Source organism: Triticum aestivum, chromosome 4A, assembly GCF_018294505.1.
Source record: "Triticum aestivum cultivar Chinese Spring chromosome 4A, IWGSC CS RefSeq v2.1, whole genome shotgun sequence".
In the NCBI taxonomy this organism is placed as follows: Eukaryota; Viridiplantae; Streptophyta; class Magnoliopsida; order Poales; family Poaceae; genus Triticum; species Triticum aestivum.
In genome coordinates this window covers 165,995,089-166,012,672 of record NC_057803.1, presented here as the reverse complement: position 1 = coordinate 166,012,672, position 17,584 = coordinate 165,995,089, and the positions used below count along the sequence as shown (strand labels likewise).

General features: G+C 44.4%; 1 protein-coding gene across 1 annotated transcript in view; it reads right to left on the bottom strand.

The window, feature by feature from the left end:
- Positions 1-7,528: 7,528 nt before the first annotated feature.
- LOC123083768 (uncharacterized) overlaps positions 7,529-17,584 on the bottom strand; it is a 71,010-nt gene continuing 60,954 nt past the window's right edge. The window contains exons 2-11 of the mRNA XM_044505702.1: positions 10,441-10,742; positions 9,867-10,013; positions 9,668-9,779; positions 9,171-9,268; positions 9,031-9,099; positions 8,808-8,923; positions 8,654-8,708; positions 8,445-8,565; positions 7,986-8,128; positions 7,529-7,893 (exon numbers count right to left, since the gene is read on the bottom strand). Of these exons, the coding sequence (XP_044361637.1) occupies positions 7,792-7,893; positions 7,986-8,128; positions 8,445-8,565; positions 8,654-8,708; positions 8,808-8,923; positions 9,031-9,099; positions 9,171-9,268; positions 9,668-9,779; positions 9,867-10,013; positions 10,441-10,742 (1,265 nt within the window). The 3' untranslated portion in view covers positions 7,529-7,791. The remainder of the gene's footprint in view (positions 7,894-7,985; positions 8,129-8,444; positions 8,566-8,653; positions 8,709-8,807; positions 8,924-9,030; positions 9,100-9,170; positions 9,269-9,667; positions 9,780-9,866; positions 10,014-10,440; positions 10,743-17,584) is intronic.

Genomic DNA, 17,584 nt, shown 5'->3' with positions numbered 1-17,584 from the left:
TATGGAAGCAGAACTCACAGCATTAGACACTGCCACTGTTGAAGCAGAGTGGCTTCGTGAACTCTTGATGGACTTACCTATGGTTGAAAAACCAATACCCCCTATCCTGATGAACTGTGATAATCAAACTGTGATCGTCAAGATAAACAGTTCTAAGGACAATATGAAGTCCTCAAGGCATGTGAAGAGGAGACTAAAATCTGTCAGAAAATTGAGGAACTCCGGAGTTATTACGTTGGATTATATCCAAACGTCGAAAAACTTGGCAGATCCCTTCACAAAGGGTCTATCACGTAATGTGATAGATAATGCATCGATGGAGATGGGTTTGAGACCCACCGCATGAGTTGTCCATAGTGGTAACCCACTCTATGTGATCGGAGATCCCGTGAAGTAGAAGTGGGAGACAAGCTGTTGGTCAGCTGGGAGGAGAGTATCCCTATATTAATTATCCCACTCCGTGAAGATGCAATACTCTCCTGATCTGCATGGCAGGTTGATACTTATCTTAATGTGTTCCAAGTGGCTTATTCGGGTAAGCAGAGATGTTGTCCTGCAGAACATCTTCTGAGGAACACACCTATATGAATTTGATTGTTAACGTCGCAGTCTGTGAGAATTGGGTGTTCTCTAATAAATTCATGAAAGGCCCTGGAGTATGACGTATACGCTCCACCCGCGGGGAAGCCTTGCGGCAGCCCAGTATCGGTCAAGAATTTGTGTGAAACTAGTTTCACAGAAAACTTGTAGTTCAAGGCATAGTCCACTATTCAAGTTGTGATCTAGTGTAGCATAAATTTCTAAGTGGAAGTTCAACTTCACAGTCTCCACTAAGCACCGATATATAAAACAATGTTTTGGAACTAAATGATGAGATGTGCCAATGAGACTTTGTGGGGGATTGTTGGAATTTTGCTAGTAGGCCTTTGGCCCAAAGCCCAACTAAAATTCTAAAATTCTCTTGGCCCATTCATGCACACATGTGAGTGGAGTGAGTGAGGCTAAAGTTTAGTCCCACCCCGGAAGTTGAGAGAGAGTTGCACCTCTTTATAAGGTGAGCTCTTCTACCACTTGTATGAGCATGAGAAGAGGAGACCTACACGCGCGCTCCTCCTCCTCGCTCGCCTCGCCACGCCACGCCACGCCTGTCACGACGCGCCGCGGGTTGCGGGATTGAGCCGAGCCGAGGACAGAGCTATGCACGTTGTCTATATTTTTGCTGCATGGGAAAATTAATGAGTCATTAATTAATAATTAACGGAACGCGTTAATTACTGAACCGTTTCCGATTCTTTTGGATCGTGACGACTCGGACGTGGGGTTTACTCCCACGACCTACCCGGCCCGCACTATATAGTCAGGCAGACGTCTACCCTAGCCGCCGCCGCTTCGTATGGTTTCTCACCATCGTTCCAGATCATTGCACCGCCAAGTAAGTCTTCTCCATCCCTCCTTCCGGCGTGCACCGCGAGAAGGGACAGCAGGCCTCCGGAACCCCGCCTTTCGTGATCTGTACAGGAAATGGGCGATCAGGTTTTTGGGGAGCGCACTCGCGCGACTGCTGGCAGCGACGACTTCGCGAACGACGACTTCTTCCCCGACCTCGGCAACCTCGTCCTCGATGACATGGGTGACAATGTCAACGCCGGCGGTGCTGCACCCGCTGCACCGTATGTGATTCTATCCTTCCTGTTCGAGATCGTGGTAGAATTCATACTTCTAGTATGTGCCCTAGATGTGATATGTTCATCTGCTATGCTAGTTCGCATGATTAGTTTAGTCTCTGCTGCTGTGGTCATGATTTATCTTCTGTTTATTCGGATTAATTCTCGTAGTAATTTGCTCATATTTCCAACATGCACCATATTTTTTGAAAGCTCGGTGATTGTTGCTACGTTGGAAAAGCTATCATCTGTGCGCACATCAGTAATATAGAGCCGTAGATCCTTATCAAGATCCCTCAAATCCCTGGAATCAAAATCCTGAGGGTTAGCCATACTCATATTGTAACAGAAGAAGAGAAAATTACGCCGCCGCCGGTGCCGCCTGCCGCTGCCGTAGCTGTGCGGACATTCGGATGATCGGATCAACCCAGAAGACAGGAACGGATCCATGCTGCCGGCTGCCACAAATCGTCAATTCGTCAGGACTAGGGAACATATCAATTCCAATCTTTAAATCTGTAGAAAGATTAGCTACAGCCTACCGACTAGACTACTACAGTAGAAGATTAGAAGTACTAGCTAGCTAGATCTTGCCTCTTGGCTCGATGGTTGCCGCCGCTGCACAAGTTCTCAATCTGTGAATCGATCGATCGCCACCGGCCGCTGCACAAGTCGATGAATCGGGGGTCGGGATAGATTAGGAGATGAGGAGACGTGGTTGTTTTAGTCAGATCGATTGTTCTGTTCACTACAGAGCACCAGATGGATAGTTCATTGTGTTCAATGGGCTGCTGGAAGCGGACCAAAGGAAGCCTGGTGCGCCTGGAATAATGGGCCCTGTAGCACAATATTCGGCCCACCCTGATGCCCCGAGCTAAATACTTGATATTTAGTACGTAAAATGAAATCAGACCCTATAGCCTGTGCTACAGGGTTGGCCCATTGGGCTCCGCCCCTGATTGATACAGAGGTTGGGGGTTAAAGAAAGTCGACCCAGCCGACAGAGACGGAGCAATGATTTGAATATAGGAGGAGGGAAAAAGATAACTATCACGCACTTAATATATATATCGTCTCGTATAAAATTAGATTGTACTCCCTCCGTAAACTAATATAAAAGCGTTTAGATTACTATTTTAGTTATCTAAACACTCTTATATTAGTTTACAGAGGGAGTATGTTTTTATAATAGCACAAGTGATAACTAATGTATGAGAAAATAAGGATGAATTATAAGTAGTTTGATGGCTCTCAACTGCTCTTCGCTCTCCGCTCCACTCTCCTCTCCTCTCGCTCGCATCGCTCCCCGTTAAGCCCCCTCCGGCAGCGGGCTCGTGGCAACTGGTTGGTAGACGACGCGGCGCTCGCACATCCTTGGCCTCCTTGCCCTCCTTGCCTAGAGATGCATCTGACGGGGTCCTGTACCGGGAGTGGCTAACACCAAAGAGCCCGTCCTCGTCAACTGCAAGGGGGCTTACTAGGCCTGATGCAAGGAGCAAACCCTAGGAGGCGAAGACGACCTTCGTGGTCCCCAAGGCTAGAGGGCCGCGGTGCCCCAGATCGCATCTGCCATGTAAACCCTAGACCTCTCGTGCCTCTATAAAGGGAGGTCTAGGGTTCTCATTGATCATCTATCCACAGATAGAAAACTGTCGGTAGTAATCTCATGCACTGTTGTAATCCCTCGGTACGCTCCATTATGAATCTGTGTTTTGATTTTCAGCCGCAAAAAGTGGATTTCGACCATCTCGGCCTGAGGTGAAAAGTATATTTAGGCCGAAATTGCTCAAATTTGGCAAATATTGGTCAAATTTAAGTCAAATTGCAGTCAAAATTTGGTCAAATTTCAGTCGAATTTTTTGAAAATGGCCGAAATTCGGCCATCTCGGCCTAGGGCGAAAAAAAGCTCAAACCAAAAATCAAAACACAGTTATGAATCATTAAAACCAGCAGGACAGGTATTACTCTCCAGAGGCCCGAACCTGGATAAACCCTCCGTGTGACCTCCGATCCATTACTTCCAGCCGCGCTTGGACCCCTATCGAGGGATCTGACGGTATTTCGCTCCGTCACTTGGTGGGCCAGGCATGGGCAGCATGCTCTGCAGAGGAGCGTGGAGCGGCGAGGTGTCTTCAGATTCACAGTGACAACTAGCGGTGCTGTCGCGCCTGGGGGTGACAGAGGCGTGCGTGGGCTCGGCGCTAGAGCTGGCGAGCTGGGTGGTGCACGAATCTGGCGCTGATGTGCGCGTTCACCGCCGCCACGCAGGCCTGCTGCTCGGGCCTCGACGCAGACTAGGGGCGGCTCGATTGCTCATGGGCGTGATCGGTGACGTCCCTGTGGAAGCTGGTGGTGCGCTCTATGGCCTTGGTGTGCAGGTGCGCCGTGGGTCTGGAGGGGGAGTGTGCGATGTGGAGGTGGTCGGTGGCTAGGTGTGCAACGAGAGGGCAAGCATTGGTGCGAAGGTGAAGTCGCCAAGAGGGATGACGCGCGGACTGGCCTAGTTGTGTTGGCGCTCATCGGCGAACGTGCAATGTTCTGGCTTCGACGTCTACCGGCGGCAGCGGGAGGCAACGGTCGTGGGCAAGCTTCTGTGGCTTGTGGGCTCTGCTAAGGACTGGTGGAGGTGGCCAATGCAGTGACCTAGTGAGAAGGTGCTCAGATCCATCCGGATTTGGCCGTGGTGGCTCGACGGAGGACTTGCTGATGCATGCTACGCGGGGCTTGTGAGATTGACCCGGGCGAAAGCTTGTCTCGGCTTGTCTGGAGCTAGCAATGTCGACGCTTTCGAGCACCGTTTTCATCTTGGTGGCATCACCGAGGTACTCCTCGCCCCAACCTTTGCAGCTTCGCGTGAAACCCTAGATCCATGTGACCGGATGGTGACAATGCTTTGGCATCGTATCCCCTCTCGAGGGCTTCATCTTTGGACCTAGGCATCGGCAAGCGGGACCGATGGAAGATGGCGGTGTTGGTGTCATGGACTTTTGTGGCAACGATGATGGGAGTGCGCGATGTCGGAGACGCGGCAATGGTTGTGGTAGTCGGCTCTTCTCCGGCCTGTTCGTGGGATTACCTCGAGTTGTTTTGTTGCGGTGAAGTCGAGTCTGCGATGGCGGAGCCTCATTGGCAAAGATGACATGCAGCAGCTGGTCTGTTCGGTGGACTTTCACGATGCCAACCTTGCATAGTTCTCCTTCGGAGCTAGTGTCCAGAGTCGGAGCTGCGCTACCCTCAGCGTGGGTGGCTGGGTTTGGCATGAGCCTTCTTTTATTTCCGCATAAACTCTGTGGTGAGGGTTGATGTTCGTCTTCAATGAAGTCGGAGTCGCTTGCTCGGAGATTACGGAAGGTGATGATGCATGTTGGGGAGAAGCAATGACGATGATGTCGGTGTGCGATCTTAACGAGACCCTCTATGTGAGGTGTGTGTGAGGTATTATGTGTGTGTCGCTTAGCAGTTTGTGATGGTTTTCGTCTGGTTTTTCGTTAATTAACTGGGCAACTCTTTTCTGCTTAATTAATGGACGAGTCAAATCTTTTGCTTCCATTTAAAAAATAATAATGAGTCCTGCTTTCAAAATTTTCCTCCCCTAACAAAATGTCTCCCCACGTCGCCGGAGCACCCGCGGGGCAGCGAGCCTGTAAAATGTTCCCATCCGAAAAGTATTGTCCTCGAAGACCTCTAGCACATAAACTCTTTGGCTTGTCCAATCTCCAAGCCCGCTTTGCTAACATAGCGTCATTGAACAACTGTAAATATTCGAAACCCATCCGACCTCTAACCAGGGTTGCCAACCGTAAATCTTTGAATCCCATCCTAGCTCTAACCAAGCTGCTAGTGCATACCTCACTTATCAGGGCCCACACCTCATAGAGGTTTATTTCTCTATTGTGCTGACAAGCAGGGCTTACATGTCCTCCCAAATAGCCCATCTGACCTCTAACCAAGGCTGCCAACCATAAATCTTTGAAGCCCATCCCACCTCTAACTAAGGCTGCCAGTGCATACCTCACTTATCAGGACCCACACCTCATAGAGAGGTTTATTTCTCTAATATGCTGATAAGCAGGGCCTACATGTCCTCCCAAACAGCCCATCCGACCTCTAACCAAGACCAGCAACCATAAATCTTTGAAGCCCATCCCACCTCTAACCAAGGCTGTCAGTGCATAGCTCACTTATCAGAACCCACACCTCGTAGAGAGGCTTATTTCTCTATTATGCTGACAAGTAGGGCCTGCATGTCCCCCGAAACAGTGTAGGCAGCGCATACCGGAGAAGGCATCATATTTGCACGTTGAGGCAAGTTCAAGCAACAGAAACTAGCATTTTGTAACTTAAGCTACCAAAGTGACCATCGAGTACAAGTTTAGGCACTCCCAGTTTGTTTACCTCCTTTATTTTGTCATCGTGGTGAGTCCGAAAGCTGCAGAGACTCATGCATAACATGCTTATATATATATTAGCAAATATGTCCATGCGTTGTACCGGGAGAAAAAAAACATCCCTCATACACACATCCAACGACATGAGCAAATCCCTTAAAATCTTTCATGATTCTGCACGACAAGCGACAAGCAACATGATAAGTAGTGTTGCGCAAAACCATAAAGGTGTGATGATTTTTGAAGTGACTCAAGATGTTTCTAATTTATATTAAACAAAAATATCTACCTACTTATCGGTATCTGTTTACACTTTTGTTGCCGTTCCTCTTTAGTGATGCTCAACAAATATTGCATTACGATGAAAATAGCGGAGTACGTTTAAGTACACAACAATAACTTGTGCATAAGAGCATTATTTTTGTCAGTAACTATCATATGTATTCAATTTAAATGGTGTCGGAACATATATAATAGGCATTTTCAAAATTAAAGAAGCTATGAATTAAGGTTGCATTGTAAACCTAATTTTATAAATGATTAACATGCATGATAATAGTATATTTAAAATCTAAACATAATTTAAATGGTGTAGGACATATATAATAGGCATTTTTAAAATACCCCATATAAAGAAGGTATTAATTAAGGTTGCATTGTAAACCTAATTTTAGAAATGATTAACATGCACGATAATAGCATATTTGAAACCTACACATTTCTCTAAGGAATTTTCATATATAATATGTTAGATTTTAAGTTAGGACTTGAAAGATATGAATATTCTAAAAAGTATTTGAATATACCCGTTAAAAAATTAAATAAAAATAGGCTGAGCTGGGATCAAACCTGGGTCTCTCAAGTGAAGGCGTGCGGCTCAAGCCAATGGGCTATTTGCAGGATGAGGCTACACGTCAGTTAACTGACTTTTTCAAATCGGGTCAGTCGATTTTTCGAACGTACGATCGAAATCCAACGGCGCCCGGCCTTTCTTCTACCTCCATATCTTCTTCTTCTCTAGCCGTCGCCCGGGCCACCGGCCGAACCGCCTGCGACCACCACCTGCGGCCGGCAGCGCCGCCCCGCCCTCCCCGAAACCGCCCCTACTACCGGTCTAGCCGCCGCCCCCAGACATCCCTCTAGGCCCGCCCCCATTTAAGTTTTTTCTCCGGGGAAATGCACCACCACCCCCACCCTAAACCCTAAGATAGATACTGGGGTAGTCCTCCGGCGAGCCCCTTCCTTCTCCTTCTTTACCTCCGGCTCACTACGGGCATCTCTCGAAAACCGACTGACCCTATTTCAAAATCGGTCGATTGACATTTAGCTAAAGTGCTATTTGCATGCTTGTGCTAAATAAGCGGGTCGCCTGGTAATAAACTAAAGTACAGTGCATGAATTTACGAATCATTTTTTACTCACTTATAAGTGGCATAATGGTAATTTGTGGACCTTTAAAAGGTAATTTCCATGATGTACCGCCAGAAGCAATAGTCCCTTTATTATTAGGTACAAACATGTACAACGCCTCAAATTTTTGGATGTCTGTGTGATGTACTGTCTTCCTAACCATGATCAAGTTCAATAATGTACTACATGCAACAATATATAGCCACAAGGGGCCATACACAATTTATCACCAGACACTGACACATCATAAGTAACCCTTCAATCTGAGCCCCCATTCCCCCATAGCAGAGTCAGTTATATCTCACGGCAAATCAAATGCAGAAGCTCTATTATTTGTCCAGCATTGTGTAAGACGGTAGGTCCTTGACCGCCAATACATCCTCTAAAACCAGTTCACGCTCCAACTGAGTTCTCGTGGATTTCATCACCTCCTGGCACAACCAAACAGTAATGCAGCTGATTACAGATTTAATGGTACAATTAAAATCAGGATTAGCCTACACGGAATGCAAAAAAAGCTTACATTGAACTCCATATATGAAGCACGTTTCACGAGCCACTGGGCATCAAGCATCCGAAAGGCTACACAATAGAGGTGATCAAACGCATTTTCATCTCGTCCGAGTAGTTCCAGGAAACGGATTCCTGACTTTGAAGATGGAACAGCTGCGAAAAAGTGAGAAGCGCAAAAACCAGGGATTAGGAACAATACCATTACAGAGCATTGCCAATGTTGGCAATTTCACTGGTTCTAGGAAATCTTAGCATCGACTCTAGTACAGAATCAGGTTCTAAGTGAGTTGACTATGTGGGGCCCAAGTTGGCTCAATATTGAGAGGATGGTAGATGATAAAAGAATATAATATATCTGACATGTGGGCCCAAAAGTAGGTGCTACGAAAAAACCCGGAGAAATTTTAGTTTTCTTCGGACCGAGTTCTAGCAATTTTCTTAGAACCAATGAAATTGCACATGCTCTTACTTGATTGCAGATCCAACATCTGGATCAGCATGAATGAAATGTTGATACCAGCAACTGCAAAAGGGTACTCCCAATCTGCTCTTTGACCTTGCACTTTGTTCAGAAGCATTTGAAAGGATGCCTGATACAGAACAGATGTAATGATCAGACAAAACTAGGAGTATGTAATAACAGAGATATGACCAGCAGTTTTAATTCTAGGTCTTAACTGGGTAGTTCCTAGCGAAAAAGATGAGGTTCTCCAATGATATGTATCCACCACCCCTGCATGGAGACTATTTGTATTAGATGGCTTTATTAATTGAGTAAACAACACCAGAAGCGCAGCCTGGTACTTAAGAGTCAAGACTATTCAAAGGAGACCTGAAATCTGTTGATGGATCAGTGCCTTGCCAACCCATCTCCTTCCACGATTCTGATTTTAGAGGAGGAATCTCGCGACTTGGGTAAGCTAACTTCCACAGTTGTTTCAAGGCGTCCTAAAAAGAATAATGCCGATCAGTTGCTTTGCTTCCATGAGAGCATGCCCGGTGGAAAAACAATAATAATAATAGAGGGGCATGTCCGAGCTTTCCATTGTACGTACTTGGTGCTCAATACGGGAACCATCAAAAGGGATTTTCAATCTGCGTCTTAAATTGTCCAATCTTTCTTCCTGTAAAACAGAAGTTCAGAACTTAAATAATTCTAAGGGCCTGTTTTATCCAACTTTCGTCCACATGTTACCTGCAAAGGACTAAGATATACTGGATTGCTTGTTTCGTTATCCGAAGAAAAGGGAAACAACCTACCAAAAATTGACCCGGAGCTTACAATAATATTTGCTGCAACAAATAGCAAAAATGACAGAAGAATATCAATTATCACAGAATTAAGATCATGGCTAGGAAGACAGTACATCAATAGCCACAAGAAATTCATCTAGAACAAAAGCTCAACGACTTCCAAGATAGAGCATTGCTACATCAGTATATTGTTTACATGACTTGATACAATCAAAGATATATCATGGATTTGAAAATCAGAAATATTACTTCTAATTTTCATGATAGCTACCGGCCTGCCCATTTACACAAAGTAATCAGTGAATCTATATTTGGCAAAGATGAATAATAGTTTAATTCGCATACCAAGTGCTAGAAAATCATCAAACTAGAAGACGATATAACAGTCCGTTAATGTCAAGCATTACAAAGTGTATAGACAAATGCGTGGAGCAGTACCTAACCACTGTGCCCACTGCGCAATCAAATTTGAGAAAAGAAACGACCAGTGTAATTGTTCCTTTTTCCTATCATCATCATCCCACAAGTCTTGCCTTCTGGGGTCATATACCTTCAGGAGGTAAGGAAATTTGTCAATAGTCTGCATTCACCTCAAGGTTGGAAGAACTTATGAAATTATGTCTAGAAAATTACTAACTTCCGATCCGCCACCGTCATAACTAGACTTCCCTAGTAGAGGTTCATCCAGGGAATCTACATGGGATATGTCAACATGTTCATTCTTCCTTCCATCAACATCTGCGTGATGGAGCCGCCGCCTCAGATTGCTCGCTGACATGAAGTACTATGCCAGAAAAAGAGTCAGAACAACAAGAAAGACAGAAACAAAATCAACAACTTAGTTGTGTACTGAAGCACGAATATATTCATACAGCACACAAAGTATTATCTGGAACAATTCACTTGTAAAATGCAGGTTCTCTAAAGTAAAAAAGGAAAAAGAAAGAGACGAACTTAAAGTGCCCCTTAAATGCAGACTCAAAAGAAAATCGCAATCCTTCTACAACACCATCGAAATATTCAGAGTGCCTTCAGAAGCCTAATCCCACCAAATTATACTCCCCCATCGACCCCCACAGGTTCATCCGCCAAACTTCAAAACCTAACGCCTTTTTCACGATTTCGAAAAACTCCGGGAAGCATGCGCATACCTTCCGCTGGATTATAGCAGATTACGAGTTGACAAGGGGAGAACAACCGAGCTCACGTACCGAGGGGTCCTGGTCCTCGTTGATTCCGGGATCCGGCGATTGGGATGAGGACGAATGAGGGAAGAAGAAGTCTGCCTTGCGTTGGGGGAGGGGATTGATTCTGACTCGAAGCTTTAAGAAGAAGCGGGGAGGGGGAGAAGGGGGGTTGGACTTGGAACTTGGAAGAGACAGCTGCGGAAGGAACTCAGCTGCGGGAAGGATCCTTCGATCCAAAGCACTGACTCGACAAAATAGTAAATCTTGCCGTGCTGCACCTAACGGCGAAGCATCCACCGTTGCTTTACCTAACGGCGAAACATTCACTTATAAAATGCAAATTTCACTCATTATATAAAACATATTTCAGTCAATTCAAAAAAGTATTTCACTCATTCCAAAATAATATTCACTCATTAAAAAAACTTATTTCACTCTTTTTAGAAAATGGATTTCACTAATTTCAAGAAAATATGTGGTTTCAAGAAGTGGTATATGTGAAATATAACTACCCCGCAAAAAAATATAACTGAAAATGAAATGAGTAAACGAAGCAACTTCACAATAAACACACTAAAATAAGGGGTTTCACAAAAACCATATTTCAATTTAAATCTGATTTCACTCATTTAAAATATATCATTTAAATAAAAATTATTTCACTCATTTTCAAAAAGTTGATTCCACTTATTTCAAAAGACTAATTTCACTTGAAAGACATGCTTAAATTTTGAAATAACAAATTTCAGATATTTCACACCAAAATATGCGTCATGTGTACGAACAAAAGATTACAGTCAAAAATTGGTTTCACTCAATTAATAAATGGTTTTACTTATTTTAGAAAACTGATTTCACTTATTTCAAAAAATAATCATTTGAAAAAACAATTCACTTGTCTCAAAACTAGATTCCACTCATTTTTAAATAATTTGAAATAATCAGCATGAAAACCAAATTTCACTTATTTAAAAAAATTGGTTTCAATTAGTTCAAAAAACTTATTTAACTTATTTCAGAAAATGGGTTTCACTCATTACTAACACTAAAATTTAAACATGTTTGAATGTATTCAAGATTGATCTTGTTCTAAAGGCCTAGGTCCCAAGAGTTCAAATATATTAAATGTTTCAGTAACGAAATTATGGTTAAAAGATATGATGGATTAAATTAGCATTGATTGAATGAAAGGATGGATTTGCTGTATGTGAGAGGAGAGAGAATGGGTTTATTTTATTTGCGCAATACATGCATGTGAAGGAGAGAGATAGAGAGAGGGCATATGTGTGGGACCTACCCAGATTTGACATAATCTCATATGCAAAAAGTGGGCTGAAAAATACAAAGCTATACAATGAAATGGGCCTACGGCCAACACGAAACCACATAGCACGGCGGATGGCACATATGTTCACTATATATATATAGTGAGAGCAACTAGTTAATGAGCGCTCCTTCGGGAGTCTCGCAATGATCAGCGTCACTTGGCGCGTTCTCAGTCATTCGTCACGTGTCGCATTTTGAGCGCTCTCTCAGAATTTTTTTATTTTTTCGCACGTGTTTTCAACTTTTTTAATGGTTTTTTTCTGAGTTTTCCTGACGTTTTGGTTTTCCACCGGTCTTTCTTAACTTTTCAATAAAAAACATTGAAAAAAAAATTCTTGCATAAAAAAAACGCATTTTCTTTTTTCCCTTTCGTGAGAGTCATGGTTTTGTTTGTGCGAGAGGTGCGGTTTTGCTTCGCGAGAGTCACGGCCGTGCCTCTCGGAAACGGAAAAAAAACGCGTTTTCTGTTTTTTCCCTTCGCAGAGTCACGGTTTTGCTTCCGAGAGAGGCACAGATTTTCATTCACGAGAGTCACGGTCGTGCCTCTCGGAAACGAAAAAAAAATATGTTTTCTGTTTTTTTTTCTTTCGTGAGAGTCATAGTTTTGCTTCCGCGAGAGGCACGGTTATGCTTTAGCGACAGTCACGGCCGTGCCTCTCGGCAACGAAAAAAAGTGCTTTCTGTTTTTTTTTTTTTCGCGAGAGTCGCGGTTTTGCTTCCGCGAGCGGCACGGTTGTGCTTTCGCGAGAGTCACGACCGTGCCTCTCGGAAACGGAAAAAAAATCTCGTTTTCTGCTTTTTTTCCTTTCGCGAGAGTCACGGCTTTGCTTCCGCAAGAGGCACGGATGTGTTTTCGCGGGAGTCACGGCCGTGCCTCCTCGGAAATGGAAAAAAATGTGTTTTCTCTTCTTTTTTTTCCTTTCGCGAGAGTAACGGTTTTGCTTCCGCGAGAGGCACGGTTGTGATTTCGTGAGAGGCACGGACGTGCCTCTTTCGGAAAGGGAAAAAACCCATGCTTCTGATTCGGTTTTTTTGTTGGATTTTTTTGTGAAAAAAATTTCATCAAAACCTATCAACATGGGATCTAGTTTTGAAGATCTCGAAATGAGAATCCAACGATGAAAGCGGTTCAAGATTTGGATGCACAATTTAAGAGATAAAACGTTTTGAATAAACGAATCTACGAAAAAAGGGAAAACTTCCAGGTTGCGACAAATGGTGCGTTGCATGTGCGTTACTTGTCGTAACCAGAGGAGTTGGAGTGATCTTTGCAACGAGTACTCCTCAACTAGTGATTTCAAAATATAATAGAACTAGTAACAGGGTCTTTGCAAATGACTCGATCATCCAGTTTTTTTCCGAGGCACAAACGGATGCTTTGTGCTTTTTTAGGGACGACTGCTTTTTCTATTTTCTTTTTAGAGTTCATATAGAGTGGGATAGATACAAATTAGACTAGGGGTTGGAGCCTAAGGATCAACTACAAAAAAATCATGTGTTGTGCTTATCAGGGGAAATGGTGTGGATTGACAAAGGTGTTGCAATGCAATTTGGGGAATTTTCCTTGTAGATACTTGGGGATTCAGCTATCTATTAACCAACTATCCAGAGTTGATTGGCAGTCGATGTTGGGCTAGGTGCGCAACTTCATCCCTGCGTGGTTTCATCCAACGTCCAGGTCGGCTGGTCCTTGTCAACTCACTGATCGCGGCGAGACCAATCCACCAACTCATGGTGCTGGATGCCCAGGCTTGGGTATTTGAGGAGATCAACATATGGATGAGATCCCTTTTCTAGGTAGGTAAGGATAAGGCAAACAACGGTCAATGTCTAGTTGCTTGGGACATGAACTGTCTACTACTTGCTTCGGTGGCCTTGGTGTCAAATACCTACGGCTGCAGGTGATTGCGCTATGGGTTCAATGGGAGTGGTTGCGCAGGGCAGACCCCAAGAGACCTTGGCAAGGGCTTAAGATGATGGTGGATCCGTGGGCGAGGCTTGTTTTTAACAGCTTGGTTAAAATCGCAGTTGGAGACGGAAATAAGGTGCTCTTCTGGAAGGACTGTTGGATCCATGGCTTCTTGATCGCGGATATTGCACCTTTGATTTTGGACATGGTCAACACTCGCTATTTGTCGGAGCTAACTCCGGCAGATCTCATGCATGGGGTCCTGAGCTGGTAGTGTTGGCATGGTGGTAACAGAGACACATGTTTTACCAGGTTCACGCTCTCTCGAAGAGATAATACCCTACGTTTTGCTTTGATTGTATTGATATGATGGGTGTTGATCTAGCACGAGATCGTTGTGTAAGATTCTAATCGACTATTGACTAGTCTATCCTCGGTTTTTATAATGCACCGGATGTTGGGAAACGTTGCATGGAAAACAAAAAAAAATTCTACGCACACGCAAGATCTATCCATGGAGATGCATAGCTACGAGAGGGGAGAGTGTGTCTACGTACCCTCGTAGACCGTAAGCGGAAGCGTTTATCAACGTGGTTGATGTAGTTGAACTTCTTCGCGATCCAACTGATCAAGTACCAAACGTATGACACCTCCGCATTCAGCACACATCCATCTCGGTGATGTCCTCGCCTTCTTGATCCAGCAAGACGGTCGAAGTAGTAGATGAGTTCCAGCAACACGACGGCATGATGACGGTGGTGGTGATGCTATCTCCACAGAGCTTCTCCTAAGCACTCCGAAAATATGACTGAGGGACGAAACTGTGGAGAGGGGCGCCGCACGCGGCTAAGAGATTATCGTGGCCTTTGTGTGGCGCCCCTTGTTGGGAAATGTTGCATGGAAAACAAAAAGTTTCTATCCATAGAGGTGCATAGCAATGAGAGGGGAGAGTGTGTCTACGTAGCCTCATAGACCGTAAGTGGAAGCGTTCAACAACGCGGTTGATGTAGTCGAACTTCTTCACGCTCCAGCCGATCAAGTACCAAACGTACGGCACCTCCACGTTCTGCACACATTCAGCTCGGTGACGTCATCTGCCTCCTTGATCCAGCATGACGGCGAGGTAGTGGATGAGTTCCGGCAGCACGATGACGTGGTGACGGTGATGGTGAAGTGATCTCCGCAGGGCTTCGCCTAAGCACTACTAATATATGACGAGGTGTGTAAACGGTGGAAGGGTGCCGCACACGGCTAAACAATTTTTTTGACCAATCACACGGCTAAAAAATTGTTCTAGGTATGCTACGCGCTCCCCTCCCACATATATATAGGTGGGAGGGAGAGGGAAGAGGCCAAGGGGCGCCCCAAGTAGGTCTGAATCCTACTTGGGCTCCTGCCCTTGGCCGCGCCCCCTGCCATATTTGTCGGAGGGGGGAAGGAAAGGGGGAAGAGGAAGGAAGGGGGAGGCCGAATCCTTCGGCCTCCCCCCTTTCCTTTCCCCACTTGGGCGGCTACCATGGGGGGTGCGCCAGCTCCTTGTGGGCTGGTGTGCTCCCCTCTAATGGCCCAATAGGCCTACTAACCTCCCGGGGTGTCCGGTACCCCCCCGGTACTCCGATGATCACCATGTACACTCTGAAACACTTTCGGTGTCCGAATATCATCGTCCTATATATCAATATTTACCTCTCGACCATTTCGGGACTCCTCATCATGTCCGTGATCTCATATGGTACTCTGAAAAACATCCAGTCACCAAAAAATATAACTCATATAACACTATATCATGAACGAACGTTAAGTGCGCGGACCCTACGGGTTTGAGAACTATGTAGACATAACCGAGACACCTCTCCGGTCAATAACCAATAGCGGAACCTGGATGCCCATATTGGCTCCTACATATTCTCCGAAGATCTTTATCGGTCGAACCGTTATGACAACAAACGTAATTCCCTTTGTCCATCGGTATGTTACTTGCCCGAGATTCGATCATCGGTATCCTCATACCTAGTTCAATATCGTTACTGGCAAGTCTCTTTACTCATTCTGTAATACATCATCCTGCAACTAACTCATTAGTCACTTTGCTTGCAAGGCTTCTTATGATGTGTATTACTGAGTGGGCCCATAGATACCTCTCCGATACTCGGGGTGACAAATCCTAATCTCGATCTATGCCAACTCAACAAACACCTTCGGAGATACCTGTAGAGCATATTTATGATCACACAGTTACGTTGTAACGTTTGATAGCACACAAGGTATTCCCCCGGTATCCGGGAGTTGCATACTCATAGTCGGAGGAATATGTATTTGACATGAAGAAAGCAATATCAATAAACTAAACGATCAATATGCTAAGCTAAGGATGGGTCTTGTCCATCACATCATTTTCCTAATGATGTGATCCCATTATCAAATGACAACACATGTCTATGGTTAGGAAGCCTTAACCATCTTTGATCAATGAGGTAATCTAGTAGAGGCTTACTAGGGACATGGTATTTGTTTATGTATTCACACATGTATTTAAGTTTCCGATCAATACAATTCTAGCATGAATAATAAACCTTTATCATGAATAAGGAAATATAAAATGGCAACTTTATTATTGCCTCTAGGGCATATTTCCTTCAGTCTTGCACTTGCACTAGAGTCAATATTCTAGATTACATTGTAATGAATCTAACACCCATGGAGTCTTGGTGATGATCATGTTTTGCTCGCGGAAGAGGCTTAGTCAACGGGTCTGCTACATTTAGATTTGTATGTATTTTGCAAACTTCTATGTCTCCATCCTTGACCTTTTCACGAATGGAGTTGAAGCGTCTCTGATACGTCCATTTTGCACCATGCTTTTATATTGATATTTATTGCATTATGGGCTGTTATTACCTATTTTGGTACAATATTATGCCTTTTCTCTTTTATTTTACAAAGTTTACATGAAGAGGGAGAATGCCCGCAGCTGGAATTCTAGACTGGAAAAGGAGCAATTCTAAGAGACCTATTCTGCACAACTCCAAAAGTCCTGAAAATTAACTGAGAATTATTTTGGAATATATAAAAAATATTGGGCGAAGAAAATACCAGAGGGGACCCACCAGGATGCCACAAGCCTGGAGGCGTGCCCTACCCCCTGGGCGCGCCCCTGTGGCTTGTAGGGCCCCGGCAGGCCTATAGTGCCCATCTTGTGCTATATGATGTATTTTGACCTAGAAAAAATCATAAGGAAGCTTTTGGGACGAAGTGCCGCCGTCTCGAGGCGGAACCTGGGTAGAAGCAATCTAGGGCTCCGGCGGAGCTATTTTGTCGGGGAAACTTCCCTCCTAAAGGGGAAATCATCATCATTGTCATCACCAACGATACTCTCATCGAGAGGGGGTCAATCTCCATCAACATCTTCACCAGCACCATCTCCTATCAATCCCTAGTTCATCTATTGTATCCGATCTTTGTCTCAAAACCTCAAATTGGTACCCGTGGGTTGCTAGTAGTGTTGATTACTCCTCGTAGTTGATGCTAGTTGGTTTATTCGATGGAAGATCATATTTTCAGATCCTTAATGATATACAGTACTCCTCTAATTATGAACATGAATATGCTTTGTGAGTAGTTATGTTTGTTCCTGATGACATGGGAGAAGTCTTGTTATCAGTAATCATGTGAATTTGGTATATATGAGTTTGATATTTTGATGAGATGTATGTTGTCTTTCCTCTAGTGGTGTTATTGAACGTCGACTACATGACACTTCACCATGATTTGGGCCTAGGGGGAGGCATTGGGAAGTAATAAGTAGATGATGGGTTGCTAGAGTGACATAAGCTTAAACCCTAGTTTATGTGTTGCTTCGTAAGGGGCTCATTTGGATCCACATGTTTCAGGCTATGGTCAGATTTATCTTAATTCTTCTTTCATTGTTGTGGA